The sequence below is a fragment of the Apteryx rowi genome, unplaced genomic scaffold (assembly GCF_003343035.1).
Source record: "Apteryx rowi isolate R43461 unplaced genomic scaffold, aptRow1 scaffold_112, whole genome shotgun sequence".
Classification (NCBI taxonomy): domain Eukaryota; kingdom Metazoa; phylum Chordata; class Aves; order Apterygiformes; family Apterygidae; genus Apteryx; species Apteryx rowi.
Window position 1 is genome coordinate 489,861 of NW_020447331.1, and position 23,191 is coordinate 513,051.

At 37.9% G+C, this 23,191-nt stretch overlaps 1 protein-coding gene across 2 annotated transcripts in view; it reads left to right on the plus strand.

The window, feature by feature from the left end:
- Positions 1-18: 18 nt before the first annotated feature.
- Positions 19-23,191, plus strand: part of ASAP1 (ArfGAP with SH3 domain, ankyrin repeat and PH domain 1) — a 125,328-nt gene continuing 102,155 nt past the window's right edge. For both annotated transcript variants that reach the window (XM_026077548.1, XM_026077564.1), the window contains exon 1: positions 19-345. In XM_026077548.1, coding sequence (XP_025933333.1) covers positions 220-345 — 126 coding nt within the window. In that variant the 5' untranslated portion in view covers positions 19-219. The remainder of the gene's footprint in view (positions 346-23,191) is intronic.

Below are 23,191 nucleotides of genomic sequence, written 5' to 3' on the forward strand. Positions count from 1 at the left end.
CGGCCGGCCGAGGGGGGCGGGCGGCTGCGTGTAGAGGGGCGAAGCCCCTGCCTCGCCGCCGCTCGGCTGCTCTGATGCCGCGGGGCTCCGCGCCCTCCTAACAGCTTCCCTCTCCTTTTTTTTTTTATTTTTTTCTCCCTCTCTTTACCCCCCAAACTTGGTTTCCGCTGCGGACCCGTGTGCTGCTCCCCGGCCGGGCTTCCCCCGCGGGGCAGGATCATGCCGGACCAGATCAGCGTGTCGGAGTTCATCGCGGAGACCACCGAGGATTACAACTCCCCCACCACCTCCAGCTTCACCACCCGGCTGCAGAACTGCCGAAACACCGTCACGCTGCTGGAAGAGGTACATAACCCCCCCCCCTTTTTTTTTGTCTTGGCGAGAGAGCCTCAGGGGCAGCACTGCCCGCCCGGTCCAGGGGCGCTGGAGGCACTGGTGTGCGTGTGATCTGCTCCGCTCTTTTAATTGCGGGACTTTGCTCTTGCCCGGGAAGCTTTCCTGCCTGGCCTGAAGGGTTAGTGCCCCAAACAGCCGAGGTTTCTTGAGCTTCGGCGTCGGCCTTGCGCCTCTCGGTGGTTTTGGTGCTGGCGACTGTAGCGAGAGCAAGAAGCGTTGGCGCTGGGAGAGCGGAGCGAAGATGAGCGTTGGGTTTTGTTGGGGAGCGGCAGCTGCGGCTGCCCCTTGTCCGTCGTTAGGTCCGGTCAGCGCCCAGCCTGCACCGCTGAAACCTGCCAGCGAAGACTTCGCTTAAGAAATGAGGCAGGGATGAATGTGCAGTGAAAAGATAATATGAAAAGAAACCGGGTGGCGGGAAGAGAGCAAAATAGTGCGGTAGGGATGATTATTTGGTCTGGTCATCTCAACCTTGAAGCCTCGAGGTCTTTTKTTTTTTTAATGCTTATTATTAGCGTCACTTAAATCTTCATCCTGCTTCTCTGTTGAGAAACGCGAGTGTGAAAACAGGTAAACTTACGGAGCAAGTSTTTATGAAATGTCAGTCCATTGCTTCCTATTTGAGGAATGAGGGTGATTTCCTACGGGCTAGGTCAGCAGTTATTAGGAAATGTCTTGTAAAGGACTTTAAAACAAGACAGTGGGTAGCTCTTCACCTGTACTTGGTTGAAGGTGCTAGTACAATGATACTGAAAGAAGACTTTTTTTTTTTTAAACTGCTGTTTCATAGACTATAGTACCTTGTTGTTTTGGTTTTAGACTTTTTTTTTTAGTTTTGCTGAATGTGTTAGTATGAGCAAAACATCTGGTATGCAAGTATGCAAGGAAAGAGTATTAACCACGTTATTCTTCTGATAGACTTGGGGATAGGAAGTCTAATTCCATAGGATTAAAAATAGTTAATGTCTATTTAGTAGAWTTTTTTTCAAATGTTCAAAATGTTAATAGTGCTATTGTTTGCAATAACTTGCTAGGTAATAGAATGATTGGGAAATTGCATTTATAAATCTGTATTTTATTTCTTTTTTAATTATGTAAYTTTGATTAACTTCTGGAAGTTTTCCATAGCTGTAACTAAGTCATGCTTGCTTATAGGTTTGTCAGAAATCAACCTGTTCTGCGTTTGACAGTATTGCTGCCCCCTGGTCTTAAATATGTGGAATAGGTACAGCCAATGTATATTTAGTGGTACAGATGACAGCATGCACAGAGTTAAGTAAAAATATTTTACAGATGGCTTGAGTCCTCTCTACCTGTATTCTCCYTTCACTGGTGACTTCTAGGGTAAGAATAAAGTATAATACTTTCATGATTTGGGAGATGCATCAGTGTGTTCTGGGTGTGGTAATGCCCTTACAAATAAAACCAAAATGTGGCACTTTAAATATAGAAGTTACATACATACAGTATTCTGCACTACTTATGTGGATAGGTAAAATTTTTAAAGTTTAATGCGTGACTTGACAGTAATAAATCAGACTAGTAGAGAGTGGTGGGCTCTTGTAGTGTTTGCCTTGCTGTTCTTGGATTTCTTTTGTATAACTGTATTTCATGTACCCTATAGAACATGTTTGCAGCTTAAATTGGTTCTGGGTTTGTTTTATATTGTTCTTGATTATCTATYAATAGAGGAAAGTTCTATTTAGTGGGAAACAAAATATGGCACAAATATGCTCTGCTGTTATATACTGCAAAAATCTGTAACTTTCCCAAATTCATTTTTATTAATTTGCATGAAGAAATGCAGATCGTCAGAATGTGACAAGCAAAGTGCTCCAGTAGAGTCTTTGACTGTCTGTCTTCATTGTAGTTGCAGCTTGCATCAGTAGTTCCCAGGGATAGTTACTTTACGGCTGGGTTGGTTTCTGTTTATCTGCTTACCTCTGATTCATATGAAGCAGTGGATTGAAGTTGAAGGGTTGAAGTGGCTGTTACGTGGCTCTTATTACAGCTGCTATTGTCCATGCATCATGGATGACTGAAGAGCTCTTCAAGCAGCTCCTGAACTTCATATTTCAGCTTACTGTATTAAGGCAAACTGGATGTTCCCCTCCTTTCAGCTGTCTGATTTTTAACTTAATGCTGCATGTGAGTTGGAGTCTTCAGTGGGCTTTTGCAGACTGTGTCAAGCTCTATGCAGTTACGGCTCTGCAGCCTGCAATATCTTAGCTCAATTTCTTAGTTTAAAGCTAACTTAATCCTTACCTACCTTAATCCTACCTCAGTGATTATAAGATGGTTTTGGGAGAAACGAAATTTTTTCTTTATTTTAAATAAGATTGTGATCTAAAGCTACTTAATAAACAGCAGGAAAATTAAACAAATTAGTGAAAGTTAGATCTATATCACAGCCTCCTGGTCAGGTATAATTCTTACCATAGCTCAGATGAGTAGTTGGATCAGAACCACCTTTTCATTAAGAATGTGATAAAAAAGGAATAGGGCTAGGGTTTTTTTTGTTTGTTTGTTTGTTTTGGGGGGGGTGTTTTGTTTTTTGTCTGTATTTTGTTCCATGAAGGCATTATAGAATAGTGAATTTCCAGTTCCTTAGTTGCAATTAACAAGTTGGTCTTTAATAAAATAGACTATGGAATCAGTTGCTGTTTTTTGTATTTGCTTGTCCCCCAACAGAAGTACAGTTTGTTAACTATCAGAGTACACTGATATATATCATCTCTTATTTGTTGCTCTCTTCCTGTTACCACTAAAATTATTTTCAAAGGAGACTTTAGATGCAATAGATGCAATTACGGGACTGATTTCAGGTGGAAAAATCACAGCAGGCATTCTTACTCAGTCTGCCTTTGCTCTTGGTAAGGTTTTAGTGGACAGCCAAACAAAATATGAAGATATACCTCAAAAAGTCAGAAACCTAGTAAGGATTCTCTGAAGGACTTCTGTGACTGTGGGGGACTTGTACAAAAACCCCTCTATTTAAATGTGGTGTGATATTATCAAGGGAGCAAATAACGAGTACATGCTGGTACGTAGAAGTCTGACTAGAAAGTTTTCATGCCAGATATTTAAGCTATTTAAACTTTTGAARTTTTACAAGTTTTTTCCCTCTTTGTCATTGAGTCACCCCAGAGCCAAAACAGATGCAGTATCCATTGTATCAAGCTTTTGGATCATTGTGTCCAAGCTTAGGCATCTCATACTCAAGTAGTTACCAAAGAACTTCTAGATTTTTTTTTTTAATCATAACTATTCTAAGCATAAGTGCTATCTGATGGCCATTAGTAAACAGATTTTGGAGTTTATTCTTCCTAATACTAAAACAATGAGTATTTTCAAACTCTAGGGGGAGGCAAAAAAAGTTCCATTATACTATGGTCTAGTTGTAGTTTAAGAGAATTTGAAATCTCTGTTCTTTTCCATGAAGATTTCAGTGGTATAATATTATATTCATAACAATGAAAACATTTTTAACTTCATTTTTCTGCCACAATACTGTGAATGTTTTTTAATGCAGTTGATATTGGATCAGAATCAAAGAGGTAGATTACTACATATCTACATGGGTGGTTAATCAGCAAAAAAACCAGACTGTTGAAATCATGAGATAGTATAGACAGATCACTGATGCAGAGTCTTAGAATACAGCCTCTGCTTTGTTCTTGCCAAACATGCTTTTATATCCACAGTAGCTCCATGATTTGTGTTACTCAAATAGATTTTGAGCAGTTGATTGTAATGTTTGAACTGATATTCTTGCATGAGTGAGTTTGAATTTTTAGGGATCGATATCATCTGTTCAGAGAATAAGTACTGCACATGCGGGATCACCACCAGACTCTACCATTCCATTGTCTCCCAGCTCCAGATGAAAGGACTTCTTTGCACTTGAAGGAGAACTCAGTTATCATGACCAGGCATGTCTGTCTTCTAAGCCAGATGTTTTGCTGGACTGTCTTGGAATACAGAGGTTAAGCTTAAATGTTTAAATTCCCTCTTGACAGTCTGGTGAGATAAGAAGTGACAGCACTTGGATTAGTTGGGAACTGATGATACCTTAAGGAATAACTGTGTTTCTGATGCCTGTTTTACTCTTACACTTCTGTAATACTTTAGCATCTTCAATGATTAATGTTATTCCTTTTTTTTTTTTTTTGCCCTTCAGTGAGAAGTTGAAAACTCAAAACATCCTCTGTGACAATTAGAGCTTTCCATAGGCATTGTTTTTTATTAAACGTTTAACTGGTGAGTGGAATAAAATATGGCTGCAGATATGTTAATAAACATGCCTGCAATGACTGCTGCCCATYTTGTTTGTCACTGTGCTGGTTTGTTAGAGCTTAGGGGTGTGTTTTGTGGACTGGTGCTGTAATGAATACATGCATGCTGCATCAGTGAAATAATGGCTGACCCCTGCTCAGCCTAACACAGAATTTTGTTGTTCTCAGCACAGTATAGTATAGCATAACCTGAAGGGGGAAGCAGCTTTCTCAGTGTTGTTCTTCATGTGTTATGGACACTACCTAAGATTAGAGATGGGAAAGGGAAAGGTGTTTCTGTGGTTTTTTTTGTTTGTTTGCCTTTTTCCTACAGCATGTTATATATGAGTCATTTTCATAGTTCTCCATATGTAACTTTTCCCTTTGTGCTTTAGTTTCTGTGAAGTTCTCGTATTCTGTTGAGGGGGAAAAACATTTGGGATGAGGGTTGGGGGACAAGATTTTTTTTTTCCCCACGTATGTTTTTGTAGAAACTTGTGTAGCACTCAAACAGCTACACAGTCCGTTCACCTACACGATCTCATGAGCCTTTCCACAAGACCCCTTTTCAGTGACGAGGTATGCTGACAAGGGAGGTGGATGAAACCATGCAGCAAAACAGCGCTTCCATAGAATGTGGAAGGAAAGAAAGAATTGACTGCATTCTAAATCAACTTTTTGTTTTAGTTTGCAATACGTACTTTGTTCAATAGCCTGTACTGTGCTAAAACCGGTAAGATCTTTTTTTTGTGTCTGTCTGTAGTGAAAGTAATTTTTCTATCATTTATAGCACTTGGTTTMCCCTGAAGCTTCGTCTCTGTATGATTACAGCACGTAAATCATAACATCCTAGTTCTTCTTTTTTTTTTTTAATTAAAAAAAAAAAAGAATCCAGGGGAGCCCAGTAGCACAGGACTTAAACCCAGCTTTTCCTAGCCTTTTAACTTGCTATGTACTGCAGTCAGAAGCAGCCTTGCATCATGGGTTGCTTGTGGTCAGTTACATAAGAATCGACTCTAAGTACAAAGCTATCTTCAGTTTTCATAGTAGCATGCTTTTGGTAGCAGAGCATCCCAAAAGAGCCAGGCAAGAAAAGTTTCTTTGTTTAATAAATGTAGCTCAGGATAATTATTATTTTAGAGTGAATGGCAAACTGCACCAAAGAAGTAAAAATGGATATATGTTCTAAAATACATATAAAGGCCACACTGACAGTTTTTAAGTGGGTTGTCTTATGATCAGGATATTGAAAATATGGAGAAGAAGGAGACTTGATAGCAATATCCCCTATTTACAATAGCACGTTTCACAAAAATGCAGTTGAGGATGCTTTTACATTTACATGCTACAGTTCTTATTCATTTACTATGGAATTGGTTTTACCCTTTGTCTGGTGGTAGTGGAAACATTTGACTAATAAGTATTCAGTCTCCTTTTACCTCATTGTGACTGATGTGAGGAAAAGACCCAGAAAAATATTCACTGGTAGCTTTCAGTCGAAATCTCAGTCATGCCAGATTAATTTGCTTTACCTTCTGAGAATATGTGTTCATTTTAGCAACACTTTTGAAAGTACTTCTTACAACTTTGTGGTAGCTCATATAGATTTTAGAGAAGTACTGCTTCTTGTTATGAACTCCCAACAGGCATTTCCATGTTTGCTCATCAGTTAGGAAACTCTGAAAGTGCTCTTTGGTGCACTCTGTTCAGTATGCTGTTCAGATAAATCCTGATAGAATGTGTAGCATGTAGTCATGGGAACTTGCGCTCTACATGAATCCTTCGTTTAGAAGAGAGAACCTCTTAAAGTGACAAGACTTCAAGTCAGCTCTCATATTTAGATTGAAGCCTAGTGGAAATATTTTCTGTAGTTAAAAAGCAGTGATAGAAAAAAGTTGTTTACAAAAAAGCATGTTTGAAATCCAGCATGGCATCAGTGAAAGACTGAAAGTGAATGAATCAGAACAGGATTAGGTTGGTTCATTTTATTTTTTGTATTTGAGTAAAATGAACTGAATTTTCAAAGCTGTGTTATTCTGATTTGTAACATGTTCTATGGTACCGATCTTGGAGACTGTTGTTCTGTCAAGTTTGATTGCTCTTGGCTAAGAGGCCTAAACATTATTGGTGAATGGAAAGGAAGCCTCATTTGGAAAAGGAAGCTCGTGCTTTTATATCAGGAGTACAGCAGAAAGTGCAGTCCCCACTCAGAAGTGTAGCAAACAATTATTTTATATTTCTAAAGTGATCATACTGATCTGCATCCTATTGTACTGATACTGTATATATTGTTCGCTACATACTAATGGGCTAATAATGAGGTTTTGTATAAGCACTGTGACCAATATGATTTTTGAGGAGGGTAGCAGATTTGATTGTGATGATTATGGGAGACCTTTCCTTTAATACTCCTGTGAAAAAGGAACAAAAACCTGTAGGGACCCTCATCCCCCCTTGCTCTTACTCAGTGGTGAAAGGACCGGCCTTAGTTGTGATTTCTCCTGTGGTTAAGCCAGAGGGAGAGTGTGTGTGTGTATGTCTATCTGCTTTTTTTTTTTTTTATCACTGCTTCTGTCCTGACCTTATTAGTTTTATCCTTCTTGTTATATTTGTTATCAGGAGAAATACAGAAACTTTTTGTTGCAGAAATTGATACTTACCATATCAGTAGGGTAATGGAGTCTTAACTTGTTAACCTAGAAACACTTCCACAATGTAAATGTTATATCTAACTTCTCATTTTTCATTCTGTTGGTTTCTTTTTATTTGTGTGTGTGTGTTTTAACCTAAGAACTATAAATCTAGTATGATGCTGGAGGTGATTTTTCCGCAAAGTACAAGTTTGAGAGACTGCAAGGCCTTTGAGATCTTCCACCATAGTATACTTATATCCAGATTGGTGAGATATGAACTAGATGGGTGGAAAACTGGCTGGACTGCYAGACTCAGAGGGTTATGATCAGTGATTTAAGGTCCAGCTGGCAGCAGGTTGCAAGTGGCATCCCTCCAGGATCAGTTCTTGGGCCAGTACTATTTAATGTCTTTTAACAACCTACATGGTGGGATGGAGTGTAATCTCTGCAAGTGTATTTGGATGGCACCAAAGTGTGGTGGGGKGTGGCTGATACACTGGCAGGCAGTCACTAGCCAGAGGGACCTGGAGAAGTGGTCTGACAGGAGGAGCCACATGGAGCTTGGCAAAGAGAAACGGGGAGTCCTGCGCCAGGGGTGGAGTAGCCCCGTGCAGCAGTACAGCCTGGGGGGCCAACTGGCTAGAAAGCAGCTTTCCAGCCTGTGGGTTGGAGTTGGATGAGGAGCTGAGCGTGAGTCAGCAGAATCCTTTTGCGGTGACGAAGGCCAGCCGTATACCAGGCTGTATCAGCAAGAGTGCAGCCAGCAGRTGAACCGGGAGCCTCATCAACAGGTGCCCAGAGAGACACTGCAATCTGTCCTTGCAAACATTCAAAACTCYGCTTGACAGTTCCGGATGAACCTGGCCTAATTGGCTCTGCTTTAGCAGAGAATTGAACTAAATTTCCTCCAGAGGTCCCTTCCAACCTAAATTCTATTACAATTCTCAGATATAAACAGTGTGAAGTAATGATTTAAATGCAGATATATTTTTTTTCATAGCAAGACATAAAAATCCTTTTGTTTTTTCGTTCTGTATGTAAAGATTATGTCAAGGGTTTCTTGTCCTTATGTTTGCTTATAGAATAAAGTAGTCATTAGAATTGCTTGGGMTGCATCATTTAATCTTTTAGAAGAAATGCAGAAAGAATAAATTGGTTATTTAGCTTCATGAATGTGTTTTTGTGTTTTCAGTCAGAAGGTTTATACCGAGCTTTTTCTTGAAAAAATGGCTGTTTGAAATAAAGCCAATGGAGGCAAAGTTGTTAATTTTGTACTTCAGTGATGGAGCTYTTCAACAGAGAAATGGTACTACTCACATTTTTCATAAGTCTATATTTCGCAAAGTTAATCAAATTTGKTTTTTTATGATTTTAAGAATAGTTTGAATGGGTACTGAGTGGCAAAGATATAATTCTATTTAAATGATCAACCTGCATCTCTAGAAAGTCTGCTAATTTATTCTGCAAAGTGATGATTATGTTACAGCTTAATTATATCTCTGCTGGATTAACTCTACTTCAATGAGGAAAATGATCTGAATTTTGAATTCTGGAGCTCCTGCCTTGAGTTTGGTACATTAATTTTCTTTTCTCTTGTATTATAGATTGTTTTTCAGGTAAATAATCTTTTGCTTTGGATTCACAAAGGAAGAATTTGTGATTGAAGAGGGGAACAAATACTTGAAGAAACATTCTTGATAGGAAATTTAATGTCTTTTTCCATAGTATTTCAAACAAATTTATAGGGTTGTGAAAATGAGTGAGAATAAAATGCAGAAAATTTTGTCCACCAGGAGAGTTGTGGGGGGKTTTGTTTCAAACCACTAGGGTTTAGATATCCTATTTTGGTTAGATTCTTAAGACTTTGTTTCTTTATAAAACAAAACAAAAAACCCTAATTATTACATGACACTGAAATTACGTTTACATTGTTATGGTCTACTCCTAAGGGATATATAAGTCAATAAATATTCTATTTTACTTTAATTAGAATATCTAAATCTATTTTAGAATTTGAAAATTTTCACGATCATATCACTAAGAAAGTGTTTCAGTATTTGAATCTGTGTGTACACTTCTGATGCCATTGCCAAAATTTGCTTTTAGCTATATTCAGATCATGTTAGATGGAATGAGATTATCAGGTTACTGTTGGGTGTAGAAATTTGGATTTGTAAGATGCTTCAGGTTTTAGTTAATGAAGACAGCTTTTGTCCAAGCAGTACTTGAGTTATTACGTATCTTCTGGAGAAGYGATGCTTTTCTATGTTCAAGCATGGGTTGCATGAGTTTTTTGTGGAGCTGGTTTTGGTAGTTCTCAGTTCATGAAGGTGGCATGTAGCATTTAGTAGTGTTGCTTCCTACTGAGTGAACAGCAAAAGTAGTTGAGCCATTGCTTTGTAGAATGCGTATCGAGAAAATGAAGCCACCTGTTAGAAAAATGGAACAGTGAGGTAAAACAAACTCAGAAATTTTTGTTCAATGATAACCAAATGCCTGCTTACAACCTTCAAAGATTATTTGATAATTAACATTGCAGCAAGTCAGTTTATGAAACTGTTGAATTTTAAAGGAAGCTGAATGGTGGTGGGAGCRGGTCTGGGAAGTTGAAGTCCCTTGCTTTGTTAAGCAGTCCTTTCTATGCTGAGGATGTTGTCTAGGGACTCATAAAGCCCACATTTTCTGAAGACCATGAGAAGTGGTCTGCAAAGTAAAACAGAATGTCTTAGCCCTGTGCAAGTTTGTGCCATGATGTAAGGATGCTGGATCATCCCGGTCCATTCCTGTATTCTTAATCATGTAACATACAACAGTGATGGTGAGTATTTTGAAATCAACAGGACTGGATGACTTTTATCCAAGAATTTTTGAGCAGGCGGCTTAAATGTAAGGCGTACTGATATTCTTGTTTTTTTTGTTTTGTTTTTGTTTGTTTTTTTCATTAAGTAGCAGAATTATGGAGAAATTTCAGATCCTAGATGAGGGATAGTGCTGTGTTAGTGCAAATGGGATATCCTGAATAAGTTTAAATTGTCTAATCCGACCTCTTATTTCAGRAGAGTGTTTATATGTATTAGTCATTACTTAGTGCAGTAGACAGTGAGTGTAACTGTAAAAATGTGTAATTAACAGGCCATTAGATTACATGATCTTTTGGCTTCTGCCAACTTTAAAGAAAAAGAGGATGAAGTTTCCATTGAATGGTTTGATGAAGTTGTTTGTTTCCAGTGTAAAGTTGRTCTTGCGTTTTCACAGCCTTAAATACATGATGGTTTAATTTTTCTTCTAGTAGTTTTCGATATGAGGCCTTGACAAAAATTAAGCTTTTGATTATTTGATTTGGGGAAAAAAATACTTTGGCAAAATCATCTTGATTTTGCAAGGCAGGGAAATATATTTCACTTGGCCATGTTTGCAGCACCTGTGATACTGTTGGTTTTCTTGGTTTCTCTCCCCGCCCCTCTTGTAGCTTCTTCTGGGAGGGATGAAAGAAGCCTACAGAGGCTCTCTGCTGTAATGGCCTGCTCAAATTTGTCTTCAGTGTTATGATACCATGGCTGTTTGTTAACAGATTTGAAGAAATGGTGGTGCCATATAGCTGACATGATTTAAGCACAGAAAAGAAGTAAGATCTTTTGGGGGTCATCTGCAGAAGGTTGTGTGCCCAAAATATTGTTGACTGCCTAATACAGTTACAGGGCTGATGTTGCTTTCACAGTATGTATTTGCAAGGAGCTGCTGTTAAGCTGACAGGAAAAAAAGCATGAGAAGAAATGCAATTCATTTCTATGTTGGCATTTTGCAGGTCTTTGTAATAGACAGTATTGACTTAAAACCTTAAATTTGCTGCCTGCCCCTCCTCTTCTCTCTCTTCTAACTGAAGTGCTTTGAATGCTTGCTTACTTTTTTCCCAGCATGTCTAGGGTATGTTGTTCAATTTTTTTTTTTATTTTTTTTCCCCCGTAACTGTGGTACTTCCTGTTTAAGATACCTCTAATAGTGTTGCTTTGCTTCTCCAGTGACCTGACAGTGAGCAGAGCCCAGTGCATTGGCTGGACTCATTCGTAGTTTAGTATAGCTTCCTCTTTTACTTGTCTTATTTGCTTAGGCAATGAGTTGCAGCAAAACAGCTTCCTTTAAATTGAATCAGGGTAGTTGCTTCTATATTTAGAGTATTCACAACTAATGACTTTTTGAATCCCACAAAATTCTTGGATGTTGTTCTGTAGCTTTAATGTTCRTGTGGAAGACCAAACAAGGTTGCAAATAAAACAATATTCTACTTTTCTGTGTATTCCCTTTTAATTTTAATGCATCTATTTTGCTCTCTATTGCTATCTTAACTTTTTTTGTGTGTGTCATTATCTCAGTTGCTTCTTGTCATACAATTTGTTTCAACAAGTAGTGGTGCAACACACATCTGTATCTGATGAAGTACTTTTGGCATAGCCTAAGATAATTATGCAATAAAATCGACATGTAGAAGCATTTATTAAAACTATTTTGTTTCCTTTGCAGTGAGTATTGCATAGTGTGGTTATTTTTATAACAATATGATTTTTTTTAAACACTTTCAGCATGTGTGTGTTTGCCTTGAGAAAAAGCAAGGGAAAATTGGATGAGTAAACACAGGCAATCTAGGTAGAGCATGTTCATGCTATAAACCAGGGGATCAATGAATGACTGAAGATAAATATGAAGTCATTCACAAGAGGATGAAAGTACAAGGGAAAACAAGTAGATGGAGCAATGATGCTGTGCTGGTAGTTGGACTAGAGATGAAGATATTTGGATGGATGCTTCCTCTGCTGATAGAATAATTTTGCCTGGTGTAAACATGCAGACTGGAGCTTTGTTCATTTGCAGAAACTTAAAGCAGAAAGGTATGATTTTATGACTTACCTGATAGGGCATTTTGGAATGTCTTTCGTCAAATTGCTGWATGAATCTTACATGATTACCTGTTTGTGATTCCTGAGCATCAGCGGTTGAAAGTGTTATCGTCTAGTCAGTGCTGAATGACTTTCCAAATCAACATGGGTATGCGCTGCATTGCCAACCTGCTGAATAACTCCACCGTGTGGAGAGTTTCCAGTGCTTCTGTTCGAATAACTTACACAGGATGTTATAAACTGACCATCATTAAGAATTTTTAAATCAGGATTAGATCACCCTAAAATACAACTTTAGATGAAGTAAAGCTGTTAAACAAAAGGCTTTGATAGTATGATCTTTTAAGTATCGCTTATACAAGCTATAGAACTTTTCAGTATGATTTCCTGTGTAGCCTTAAAACCTGTATGCGAAACATGCAATTATAGGGAAAAGAAACAAGTGTAAAAAAAAAAAACAAAACAAAAACAAAAACGAAAAACCACTTGAATGCTGGAGAATTGGATTTTGTCCCTGCCCAGTTACAGAATTTGCCTGCGATATTAGGACAGTCATGTAAACAAAACCTTTTTCAAGTAACCAGTAATCAGGAGTTAATAACTTCTGAGAGCTTGCCTTGAAATCCAGTACTGAATGAACAGAGTATTGAGATCTCCACCTGAAGTCAGTTGAATGTAGTCACTGAATGTGTAAAATTTTATTAAATGCTTGTATACTGGGCATTCAACATTAATAGAAGCTTTTAAGTCTACTGTCTTCTTACTGATTCAGACTGGAGTCCAGACAAATTCATATTTGTGAAGCTCTGAGATGATAGTAATGCATCGCATAAAACCACAAGAATAAATGTAATAATTCTGTTTTCAGACTGGGATTTGAATATCATGTTGTTTTAACAGGAAGGAGAAAACAGCACAGCCTAAAAGTCTGTGATCGCAGTAGACTGAAATTGCTTTAAATAGCTGTTCATTAATTGAGCACCTCCCAGCCTATATACAAGATAGACCAGGTTAAGTTAAAATAAAAGGCTAAAGAATCACTTGGTAGTGTACTGTCTATATATGCGCGTGTGTGTATACACACACACACTATTATATATACATACACATACCCATATGCACATAAAGGTGATAATGATTTTAAGATATGAACAGAGCCTGTAATCTGGCATCTGTTCTTTATTAACCTTGCTGTTTAACTCCATGTTTATGTAAAATCTACACATACGTCAGTATAAAACTGCCATATGAATGGAGCCTCACTGAAAGAGCACAGATCTTAGTTTCTATTTCTGTATTACGGTTTCAGGCCTGCTAAGCAGGGCGAATATAGCACATAGAGAAGTAGTGCTTTTTTTTGGTAATATAAGCACTTCATGTGAATCCAGCTGATGCATAAGGGCATCCTCCAAGCATGCCACTTCCTCACCTTGGAACTTAAACACAGTCGGTCTCTCAGTTTGGGTCAGGTTGGATGTTCTCATTAATTGTAGTATATACCTGAGATGGGCTTCCAGTAATTAATAGCTTTATTTGTGTTGGGCTTCAGTTTTGAGGATTTAATCTTCAGAATAATTTTGAGCCTTTCTAGGAAGCTTTCAGCTGCATTTAAGAAACCCTGTTCACTACTACTTCACTAAAGGTAGATGTTTGGGGACAAATGCACACTTTGTACATTTTGGTTGGCCTTTATAGCCTGGTTTGGATATGCTGTTCTGCCACATCAATGAGTTTGAAGTCTCTGAAACAGCTTTTTCATTTTTCTTTTCATAATGCAGTTGATAAATTGCAATAGAATAAAATGTTGATTGAAGATAGTTTGGGTAGAAAAACAAAATTGTAGACAAGGGAATGACAGGCTAAAGGCAGACCGACTGATGTGACCTATTGTGTGTATGATGTATCTGCATAGTGAATTGTGCCGTCTTGAACACTGTTCTCCAAAGCATTACATAAGCCATATGATGAAGTGTAAAGCGAAAAGTAGATAGTGAAAAATTTTGGTCATGTTCCAGGAACAGCTGGGGACCAGATACACTTTAGTGCTTAGACCACTAGCATGATGCTTCAGCACCCTACAGTGTTGGAGGCAAAAAATTTTTTAGTTTCAAATGAGTGGAAAGAGAAAGTTAAATTTAAAAACTTGATCAGTATTTTATAATGACCTGTGTTTCCCATGGAGCAGAGCACTTGAGTTGGGGTGAAGGAAGAATCTGACTAGCACATTTGGAAGGTAGCAGTTTACAGCCACTAGCAGACAGTTTTGTTACAAATGCAACCTCTTCAGATTTTAGAACTTTTGCTACTGAGTATTAAACCCAAATTCCTACAAAGAAAAATATACTTTCTTTTATTGATTCAGTTTTACATTGGTGTACATGCTTTCCACCCAACTTTCCATCCTTCTGTTGTACCGTGTGTTTTGTCCCTTCTTGAGAGTGGCCTGATGTTGAGTGATACGAAAGATATGTGAAAGGCTTTTAAAAGCTTCAGTGTTTGTGGCAAGATCCCCAAAGGACTTGCCGAACAACCCTCTTGCATAAAAGTGCTTTTCTTGTGCAGAAATAAGATTGTCATTCACAACATTGTGGGTTCTGGTTTGCTGGATAGTTTGGTGTTCTGACAGTCACCATATAGGCCTCTGAATTTCACTAGTTGTAACTCTTGTTTCAGTTATCTGTTTGTGCAAGTTGCTTTAACTTAAAGCTTTTCAAAATCACTTGCTTATGTGGATATGGTCATCCATATGAAGAAACAAGAAGGGTGAATTGGTAGGAATTAAATACAGTRTGTAGGTTGAGAGACACATTTGAATTCTGTGTGTTATGGTTGAAACAGTAAAAAGCCTATTTGCAGGAGATGTGCTTGGAAGTTTTCTAGATTCCCCCCACACACACACCAGGAACAGCTACCATATTGGGTCAAACCACAAGTCTGTCTAACCCTGTGTCCTGCCTCTTGTTAATCAATGGTGGATGCTTTGGGAAGATTATAAGAAGAGGGCAAATGTACTGTGATACTTCTCCTGATCCTATTCTAACAATCTGCAGTCCAGAAATTTCCTGAGCTGAAGGTGGTGAACTCTTAAATGTAAAGATTTGTTAGATTTCTGTTCATTAGCTCAGAAAGAATTAGAGTGTTACTGTCCATGACAAGCTAAATTTCACAGCTTACCTAGAGGCTGTTCAGGGAGAAAGCAAACTTAAGTGAAATCTGCATCCTGATGATTTAATTTGATGTCCTTAGTTCTTGCAGTAGGAGAAAGTAAGTAATCATTTCCTATTTACTTCCTTACAGATTTTAGAACAATAGGCATCTACACATTATTTCTTTCTAAAGTTGAAGTTTAAACGCACCTTTCTGAGGAAATGTCTTCCTAGTTTAGGTCAAGTTAGCTGCCTTTCTTGACCCCTCTTCCACCTTTTGCCTTTTGAGATACRGGGAGCAAAGTGCAAACGCACATTGGTATAATGATGCCCTCTGTGCTGTTTTTATCCCTTCCCCAATCACTTGCAGCACCCTGTTTTGCTTTCTTTATAGCTCCTGAATATTCAAGTGATAATTGAGGAAAAAATCTCTTACAACTGCAGTAACTTTTTGTCTCCCTGGTAACGGGTGGTTCAGAGACTCCCATTGTATTTGTAAATTTACAAAGTATTTTCTCCCTTTGCATTGCTTTACGCTTAATCGATATTGATTTGCATCTGCTGTCTTATTATGCAATTAGTATTTGTGAAACCATCTGTATTCTTCACAGCTAGTTTTCATTTTTATTACTTGAACAGTTCTATAACATTAGCAAACTTTTTCACCTCACTATTCAACATTTTATTCCTACTTTTGATTTCCTTTCTTTTTAATCACTTACTGCTCTAGAAGAATGGTTTCCCCTTATCTCATGTAAGTTCAGTTTCTTCAAGAATCTTTGGTGATGAATCTTTTTAGACCTTTTTGGAAATTCAGACAGACTGTCTCAAATAGTTGTCAACAAGCAAGTGGGCATAGCATACTTAAATGACTCAAGATCTTGAGGGATCCCGTTACCAAACCCAGGTTGTGTGAGGTTGTGGTTTTGTTTCTTGTTTCTTTTCTTTTCCCAGTTTGTCAGTTTCTTTGTCGGTTTGAGGTGTGTCTGTGTGACTGAGAGAGAAAGCACAAGCAAGGCGAGCTTTTGCTCTGAATATATTTGAAAACGATACTAGTTTTTATGCATTTAGAAAGTTCTTATTTTAAATTGCTTGTTGTGTGGTTTTTCCCTTTGATTTGGCAGAGTACTCTTTTGATTTGCCCATGACTTCAGCTTTTTGAAGGATGTATTCTTACGTGTAAAAGTCTCCTTTCCTGGTTATTTTGTCATTATGGTCTTTCTGAAGAGATATGTTTTTGAAATGACAACCATTAAGCTCCTTAGGTGCAATCCCTGAAAATAATTCTCTCAAAAATTTCAAATCCCATATCAAGGAAAATGGAAGACAATCTCATGCATCATAGCATGCTGAAATATTATAATATTGAAAACTGTGTGAGCACTAATTTGGTGCAGTTTAATTTTTTTATAGTGTTTCAGCAAAACATGTTAAAAGAGACCGTCTCCCATTACATTTTCTTCCCAAAGGTTTGGGTATTTGCAAGTAAACTGTGACAATTTGGTTAATAACAATGCTTTTACATTTTTAAGAGAACAGGCCTTCTTAAACAGGCAGCCTTGGCTAAAAACATGTGCAAGACTGGAAGGCTTATGGAAAAATTTTATTTTAGAAGTATGCTGAGGACAGCATCATCTAAATTTTATTTTATCAATTTAGTTGAAGAGCTTCTGACATCCACTGATAAGTGGGATCAGTGAACATGCTTTCCATGCATCGTCCATGCCTATTGAGCTGATACTTGAAACAGCAGGAAACTTCTTATTCTTCCCCTGAGGAAAATTTAGACAGCATTTCTATGGGGAATCTAATATTAGAGTATCCTGCTACACAAAGAATGGTCTTAAGTGCTTTCTGATGTTGTCTGAGATYTGGGCAGCTGCTTACTTCAAAAATAATGAATAGTACTTACAAACAGTGTAATTAATTTAGTAAAATCAGGGGTAAGTTTCACAGTATTTTTCTCTTACCTACTTAAACAAGAGTTAAACTGCAAAAAAACCCTTTATTTTTTCCAATATCATGTTTTGGGTGTATAATCTGTCAAGAGTTTTCTTTTTTTAAGAATTAGCTTTGTCTAATAGTGTCTCTGATAAGCAGTGAAATTTTGCCTTTCGATTTTTGGTGAGTCTTTTTCTGTTCTCCTTACTCTATGTTACTCTTGAGCAGAGTCTTAGCCTCACTTCTGCAACTTAAGTTAACCATGTTAGTACCTGCACAGGAAGTGGAAACTCTTTTGCATGTACTGGAAGAAAAGTTCTGACCTAGATTGTGTAGGTGGCATTGCTGGTGCTGAGTTCTTCCTTCTTGACAGCAAAAATTCACCTTTTCTGTTCTCATTCCAAATGTGGTTGCTCAGGGAGAAAGGTCAGACTACAAAGCTTCAAATGGAGAAGATATGCTTGGGATTTAATATAGGAATTCAGCTACCTGGCTGACTGATAGTCAAAGATACAGATAGCTTTCAGTTTTCATATTTCCTTTATTTTTTTTTCTTTTTCTTCTCTTTTTTTCTTTTTCTTCTTTTTTTCCTACCACTCCTGTGTAAGAGACATCGGAGAAGTAACTGGTATGCTCCTCTAAGCTTAACTTGCTAAGCAAGACATTTCTTTGTTCTTTGGTTCACTAAAAATCCTTATATCGATGGGTAGGGGAACCACTGTGCTTGTGTCACACATGCTTCCCCTTTAGCCGGTCATACACAGCTGTGTGTGCAGCAAGCGTGGTGTTTGCTACAGCTCTCCTTCCCTGGCCTGCTTTTATTTGGAAGTGGGAGGCTTTCTTGCATGTCTGAGCAGGTAGCAGGCAGTACTGGACTGTCCTGCTGCTTGGGAATGAGATTGCGTGCTTCTCCTCGGTTTTATTCCTAATGACTGGACATTTGAGGGTCTCCTCTAGTAAAACATTTGTTTCCTGAGCTAGATGTACTGGCTGCCAGTTTTAAAGTACATGAAAAATGCCGCAAGGCATGCTCTCTCTTCCCCCCAAGCTGGCGCTGTGTGGGAAGTGTAAAAACAGTGCGGTTCTGGTGGATATTGCTGCAGTTAGATAAAGGGAGACGAAGTCCGTCATGCATGATGGGGAAACACGCTTCTGTGTTATCTTCAGCATGCGGCTCTCTTTATTCTGCTTTTCTTACAAAGATAGCAAAATATATCATTAGCTTTTAACTAGGAAGTTGGGTCAGGCCTGAAGGTATTGAGAGAGCATAGCTTTTTGGGACCTTTGATGTTCATTAGGGAGTAGTTACTTTTCTGTGCCAGGCAATGTTTACCTTATCCAGTTGCTTTTTTCCATTTCCTGTACAGACTGCAGTCTTGTTGTCTCTTATTTTCTCCTTTAGATGTTAATGTTTCTTATTTAGCTTTTCATTTCCAGACAAGCTCCCAGGCATTATAAAATCTGGTCATCTGGATTATATGGGATTAAATTTAATGCAAGAAAAGATAAAGCATTATTTTTTTTATATTAGTGTTACACAAAAGATTGTAGTTTTTTAATAAAAGTATATTAGTAATATAAAATTGCATATAAATAGATAGGTTGTTCTCATGTGGTCATTAAAGCCAGAATGTAAAATGTTAAAGTGTTGATGTCATGCGCTGTGCTTCATTTTATTTTTCTTATGATAGACATTTAATTGTAAATGAATCTTGTTTCCTGTTCACGTTCTGAGTATTTCTGTGTTTGGCTTTCAGATACCCTTAAAAGTCTGTGGGGTTTTTTTTTAAGTCTAATGGAATTGCATCACAGTTTTAAGAGACTCTTCTTCATAAGACTATCAGAACTTTAAATTTGGTGACATATGCAAAGTGAATTACCATATAGGAAGAAAAAGTAGTTATTYCATGCAAGCCATCACTTATAGCAAAAAGAACCTGTTGCTTTATTATTTTTAGCTCATACAGATTTGTCTGGCAATTTATTTGCTTTTTGCTTTTTTCCCCAGTCTCAGTATTTTTAAACCTCTTCAATCCTGAAATCTTAGACTACTGTATCAAATAATGTGGGTAAGCTGGTACTACCAGGATGTTTCTAGCATGTCAAGCATGTTTCTAAACAGATTAAAGGAAACTAAAATAGACAAAGGAGCTTGCATAGAAGGTCAGGGCATTGCAATAATATGAATGACACATCTATACAGTATGTCTAGGAAGCTACTAGGTTCCAGGTTAAGGCCAGAAGAAGCAGATGAGACACCCATAGCAAGGTTACTTAATGTGATTGATGGGAAGATTGCTGCTTTAAGGTTGATGAATAATGTAGATTCCTAGCTCTGTAATCACAGTATGAGCCAGGCTGACCGTAACAGGTCACAGCGTACCACTGGTGTAGCTGAAACCAGTTGTTTTCCACCAGTGATGCCACTGAGATGTTCCAGGCTGTCTGAGAGAAGTCGTAGCTTCTACAGATTCTTACTAACTTTCACATTGCTTAAATTTTTTATTATTCCCTAATGAATGGCATTTGTTTGTGGTTACAGTGGTTCATAACAGCTGACTGTAAGCAACATACCTGAAAAGTTTGCCCAGTTCATGAAAATGATAATTTCATGTTCATAAAAGATTACCCCAAGACTAAAGATCACCACAGTCACTTGTAACTGCAAAAACTATCCCCAAGTAGAGCATCTATCTAGCAGTAAAGTTATTTTAATGCCGAGTTTGAAAATGTCCTCAACCAAGCAGAGGTAACAGTGGTCAAATGTGGCTGTGGATTAGAATAGCGAAAGATTAATCAAAACKTGCCTGACATCAGCACGCAACTTGACAGTTTAATGCTTTTTGTAAGACTGTTTAACATGAAATTGTCTACAGGTATTTGTCAGGAGCTAGTTCGATATGTGTATTTAAAGGAAATCAGATCAGTTCTTCACGATGATTGCATGTGTAGCAAGTTTGACAATTTTGAAGAACTACAGAGTTGGTCCGCATGTGCATAATAAATGCAGTGCTTTTAGGGGTTGCAGTACATGCCKTGTAGATTTTGCAGATTGAATATGATGAGTACGTGCTTGCATCAGATTCCTGAATATATAGAGGCCTCGTAGGAGTTGCTGCTGCACATACGTGCCAGCTTGCAGCGTGTCTGAATTTCCAAAGATTTTGTAGCCCAACAGTTGCAGAAGACGTTTGTGCGGGCATGATTTCTGAGTGAAGAGAGCTCATCTTTATGGGAGAACCTGCACGTCTGTACATGTAACCATGTCCAGGAGATTGGAGTGCTAACGATATGCAAGGTATCGCAGCAGCAAGTGAGCTCAAGAGCAGAGTTCAGCTGCAAGACTGTCTTTAGCTGTCAATGGAGGTGGACAGGCAGAAATGCAGTCAGCTGCACTGTGGTGCAAATGAGAATGAGAAGTGTTAAAACTAACTTGCTTCACATGCTTTTGTATTGAAAATAGATGTTTGAGACATTGACATAGACCTAAATTTTTATGCTTGCAACTGTTAGGGCAGCACTACATTGCTTTCAGGGGCTGGGGCTGCATTTGCAGCCTGTTTGAATCAGGTTGTCTCGGGTTACAGGGCTAACCTTTCTAGGTAATCATTGCCTTTGGTCTGTTGTAAGAAATGAATGCTAACATATTCAGCCTCTTCTGTTTGACAGGGGTGGAGAGGCTTTGATAACAGTGTTCAGTAATTTGTCAGGATACCTGGAAAGATCTAAGATCAGGTATGTAGAAATCTGAAAACARTTTTACTCTCTCAAGTCTTAGAAGATAGGAAACTTAAAAAATCCTAGCAGAAATCTTAAATCTGAAATGGAGACCCAAAACAGGAATAAAGAAAGAAGAGGAAACATACATATGAAGAATGTCAAGGGAGCAGAAACAGCTGTTGAAGAGAAACAATAATAAAACACTTTAGGGATTTTGTTGAATTGATGCAGTCAAATCTACAGAATTAAAGGGAAGGATACAGAGAGCATGAAAAAGATAGAGAAGAACTGAAAGACAAAAATATTCACAAAAACTTTTGGCAAAGTATGTCAAGAGAAAAAATATGGGATAATGGAATACACAGTCGCAATACTAACATGTGAGCAAGCAACTGCAATAACTGGTGAGGTATGTCTTGACTATGTGACAACAAAGCTTACTTCATTATAAGAGATGTATGAGGCAAGAAGATTTTCTTAAAAATAATAATTAAAGAGGGAATTTAAAGGCAGGCTTCACAGTTCTGAAAGAATTGACAGTATCCATACCAAAACACTTAGAATGCCTTAGAGTTTTGATATTCCAGAAAAGTCACTATTAAAAATTATGTAAGTGGAGCCAGTGCTATTAAAATAAAGAATGGAGGAAATGATCTATGAGATACTGGTTCCCAACAAGAGGGCACTTGATGCCCTCTTCTTTTTTTGTGCTATCAGTAGCAACAGTATTGAGAAAAAGTACAGAATCCAAAGCTGTGGAATTGAATTACATTTATTCTCCTTTAAAAAAATTAAGTTTATTTTTGTTGGCATTGATTTAGGCAAATAGTTCAACCAAAATGCAAACAAAATTGAAACTATTGAGTGCTGAAGTAAAGTTTCAATAGTTCTTTTTTAAAAAGAACAAACCCAGTGAACTCTCTGGCAGCTCTCACTCAGATGTTACTTAGAATTCAAAGAAATGCAGAAGACAAGTTATTGTGCATATCATAGCTATAGCGCAAGTCAGTTGGTGTATTCTGAACAAAATTATCTTGTGGATGGCTTTGGGGAAAGTTTGCTAGCTTAAATGAAACTTAGCTGTTAAAACTTACAGCATGAAAATCGGCCTGCAAACTTATTCCAAGGTTATGTATGATAAGAAAGCTTAAAATTCAACAAGAATATAAAGATCTAAACATCCTTGCCATGGGACATTTTACCAGGAAATGTTGATGAAGACATTTTTCAAAAAAACAAAAACCAAGATGTGACTTACAGATTATATTTTGTATTTTTTTATCTTTGCCATTCTTATGTTGTTATCCAAGAGAGTATGCTCGGTTCATTTACTTTAGCCACAATGCAGAGTATGAGAAGATCCACTCTCATCCAGTCCCGAGGTCCATCTGGCTCAATATCCTCTCTTTGACAGTGGCCAAAAGCGTATCCTTAGCRAAGGCTTGTAAGAGCAGGCCAAGTAAACCAATACTTGCTCAAAATAAACTTCTAGCCTCCAACAATTTGCATCTTTGGGGCTTTGAACAAAGATGTTTCCATCTAGCCCGCGATGGATTTCTTTCTCCCTTTTCATCATGACTTTGTATGAGTTCAGGACTGTAGAAACTTTGAGCTTTTGCAGCATCTTTTGGAAGGAATGCTATAGCTTAACTGTGCGTTGTATGAAGAAATGTCTCATTTTCTTTTAAACCTGTCACTTGCTAGTTTGATTTGATAGCCCCTGACTTTTGTGTTGCAGGAGACAATGCACAGCCAATGCATATCCATGCCATTTGTGATGTTATGGCTCTTCATTTTATTTCTCCCCATTCTTTTCTTCCAGTCTGAAAAATCTAATCTACTTCTTTCTCTTTGCTTTTACTGAACTTCTTTTTTTTTGGGGGGGGGGGGCGTGTTTGTGCTTCTTTAACAGGTTCCTGTTCCATCGAGATTAAACAGTTTTGAAGTCATATTGGTTATCACAGTCATTCTGATGAGGGATTTGGCAGCAGCAGGTCAGGCATGACTAGAGATGAGCAAAAGTCAGTTAGTGAGGAAAGCATCAAGATTCAGTTTCTCTAGTGCAAGTTAATTCTTGAGGAAGAGGATTATAAATAGAATGCTAGTTTCTAAGTGTAGGTGGAAATGTCATGTTATATTATAAGTGGGTTTTTTTTTTGTTTGTTTGTTTTTTGTTTTTTGCTTTCTACTTA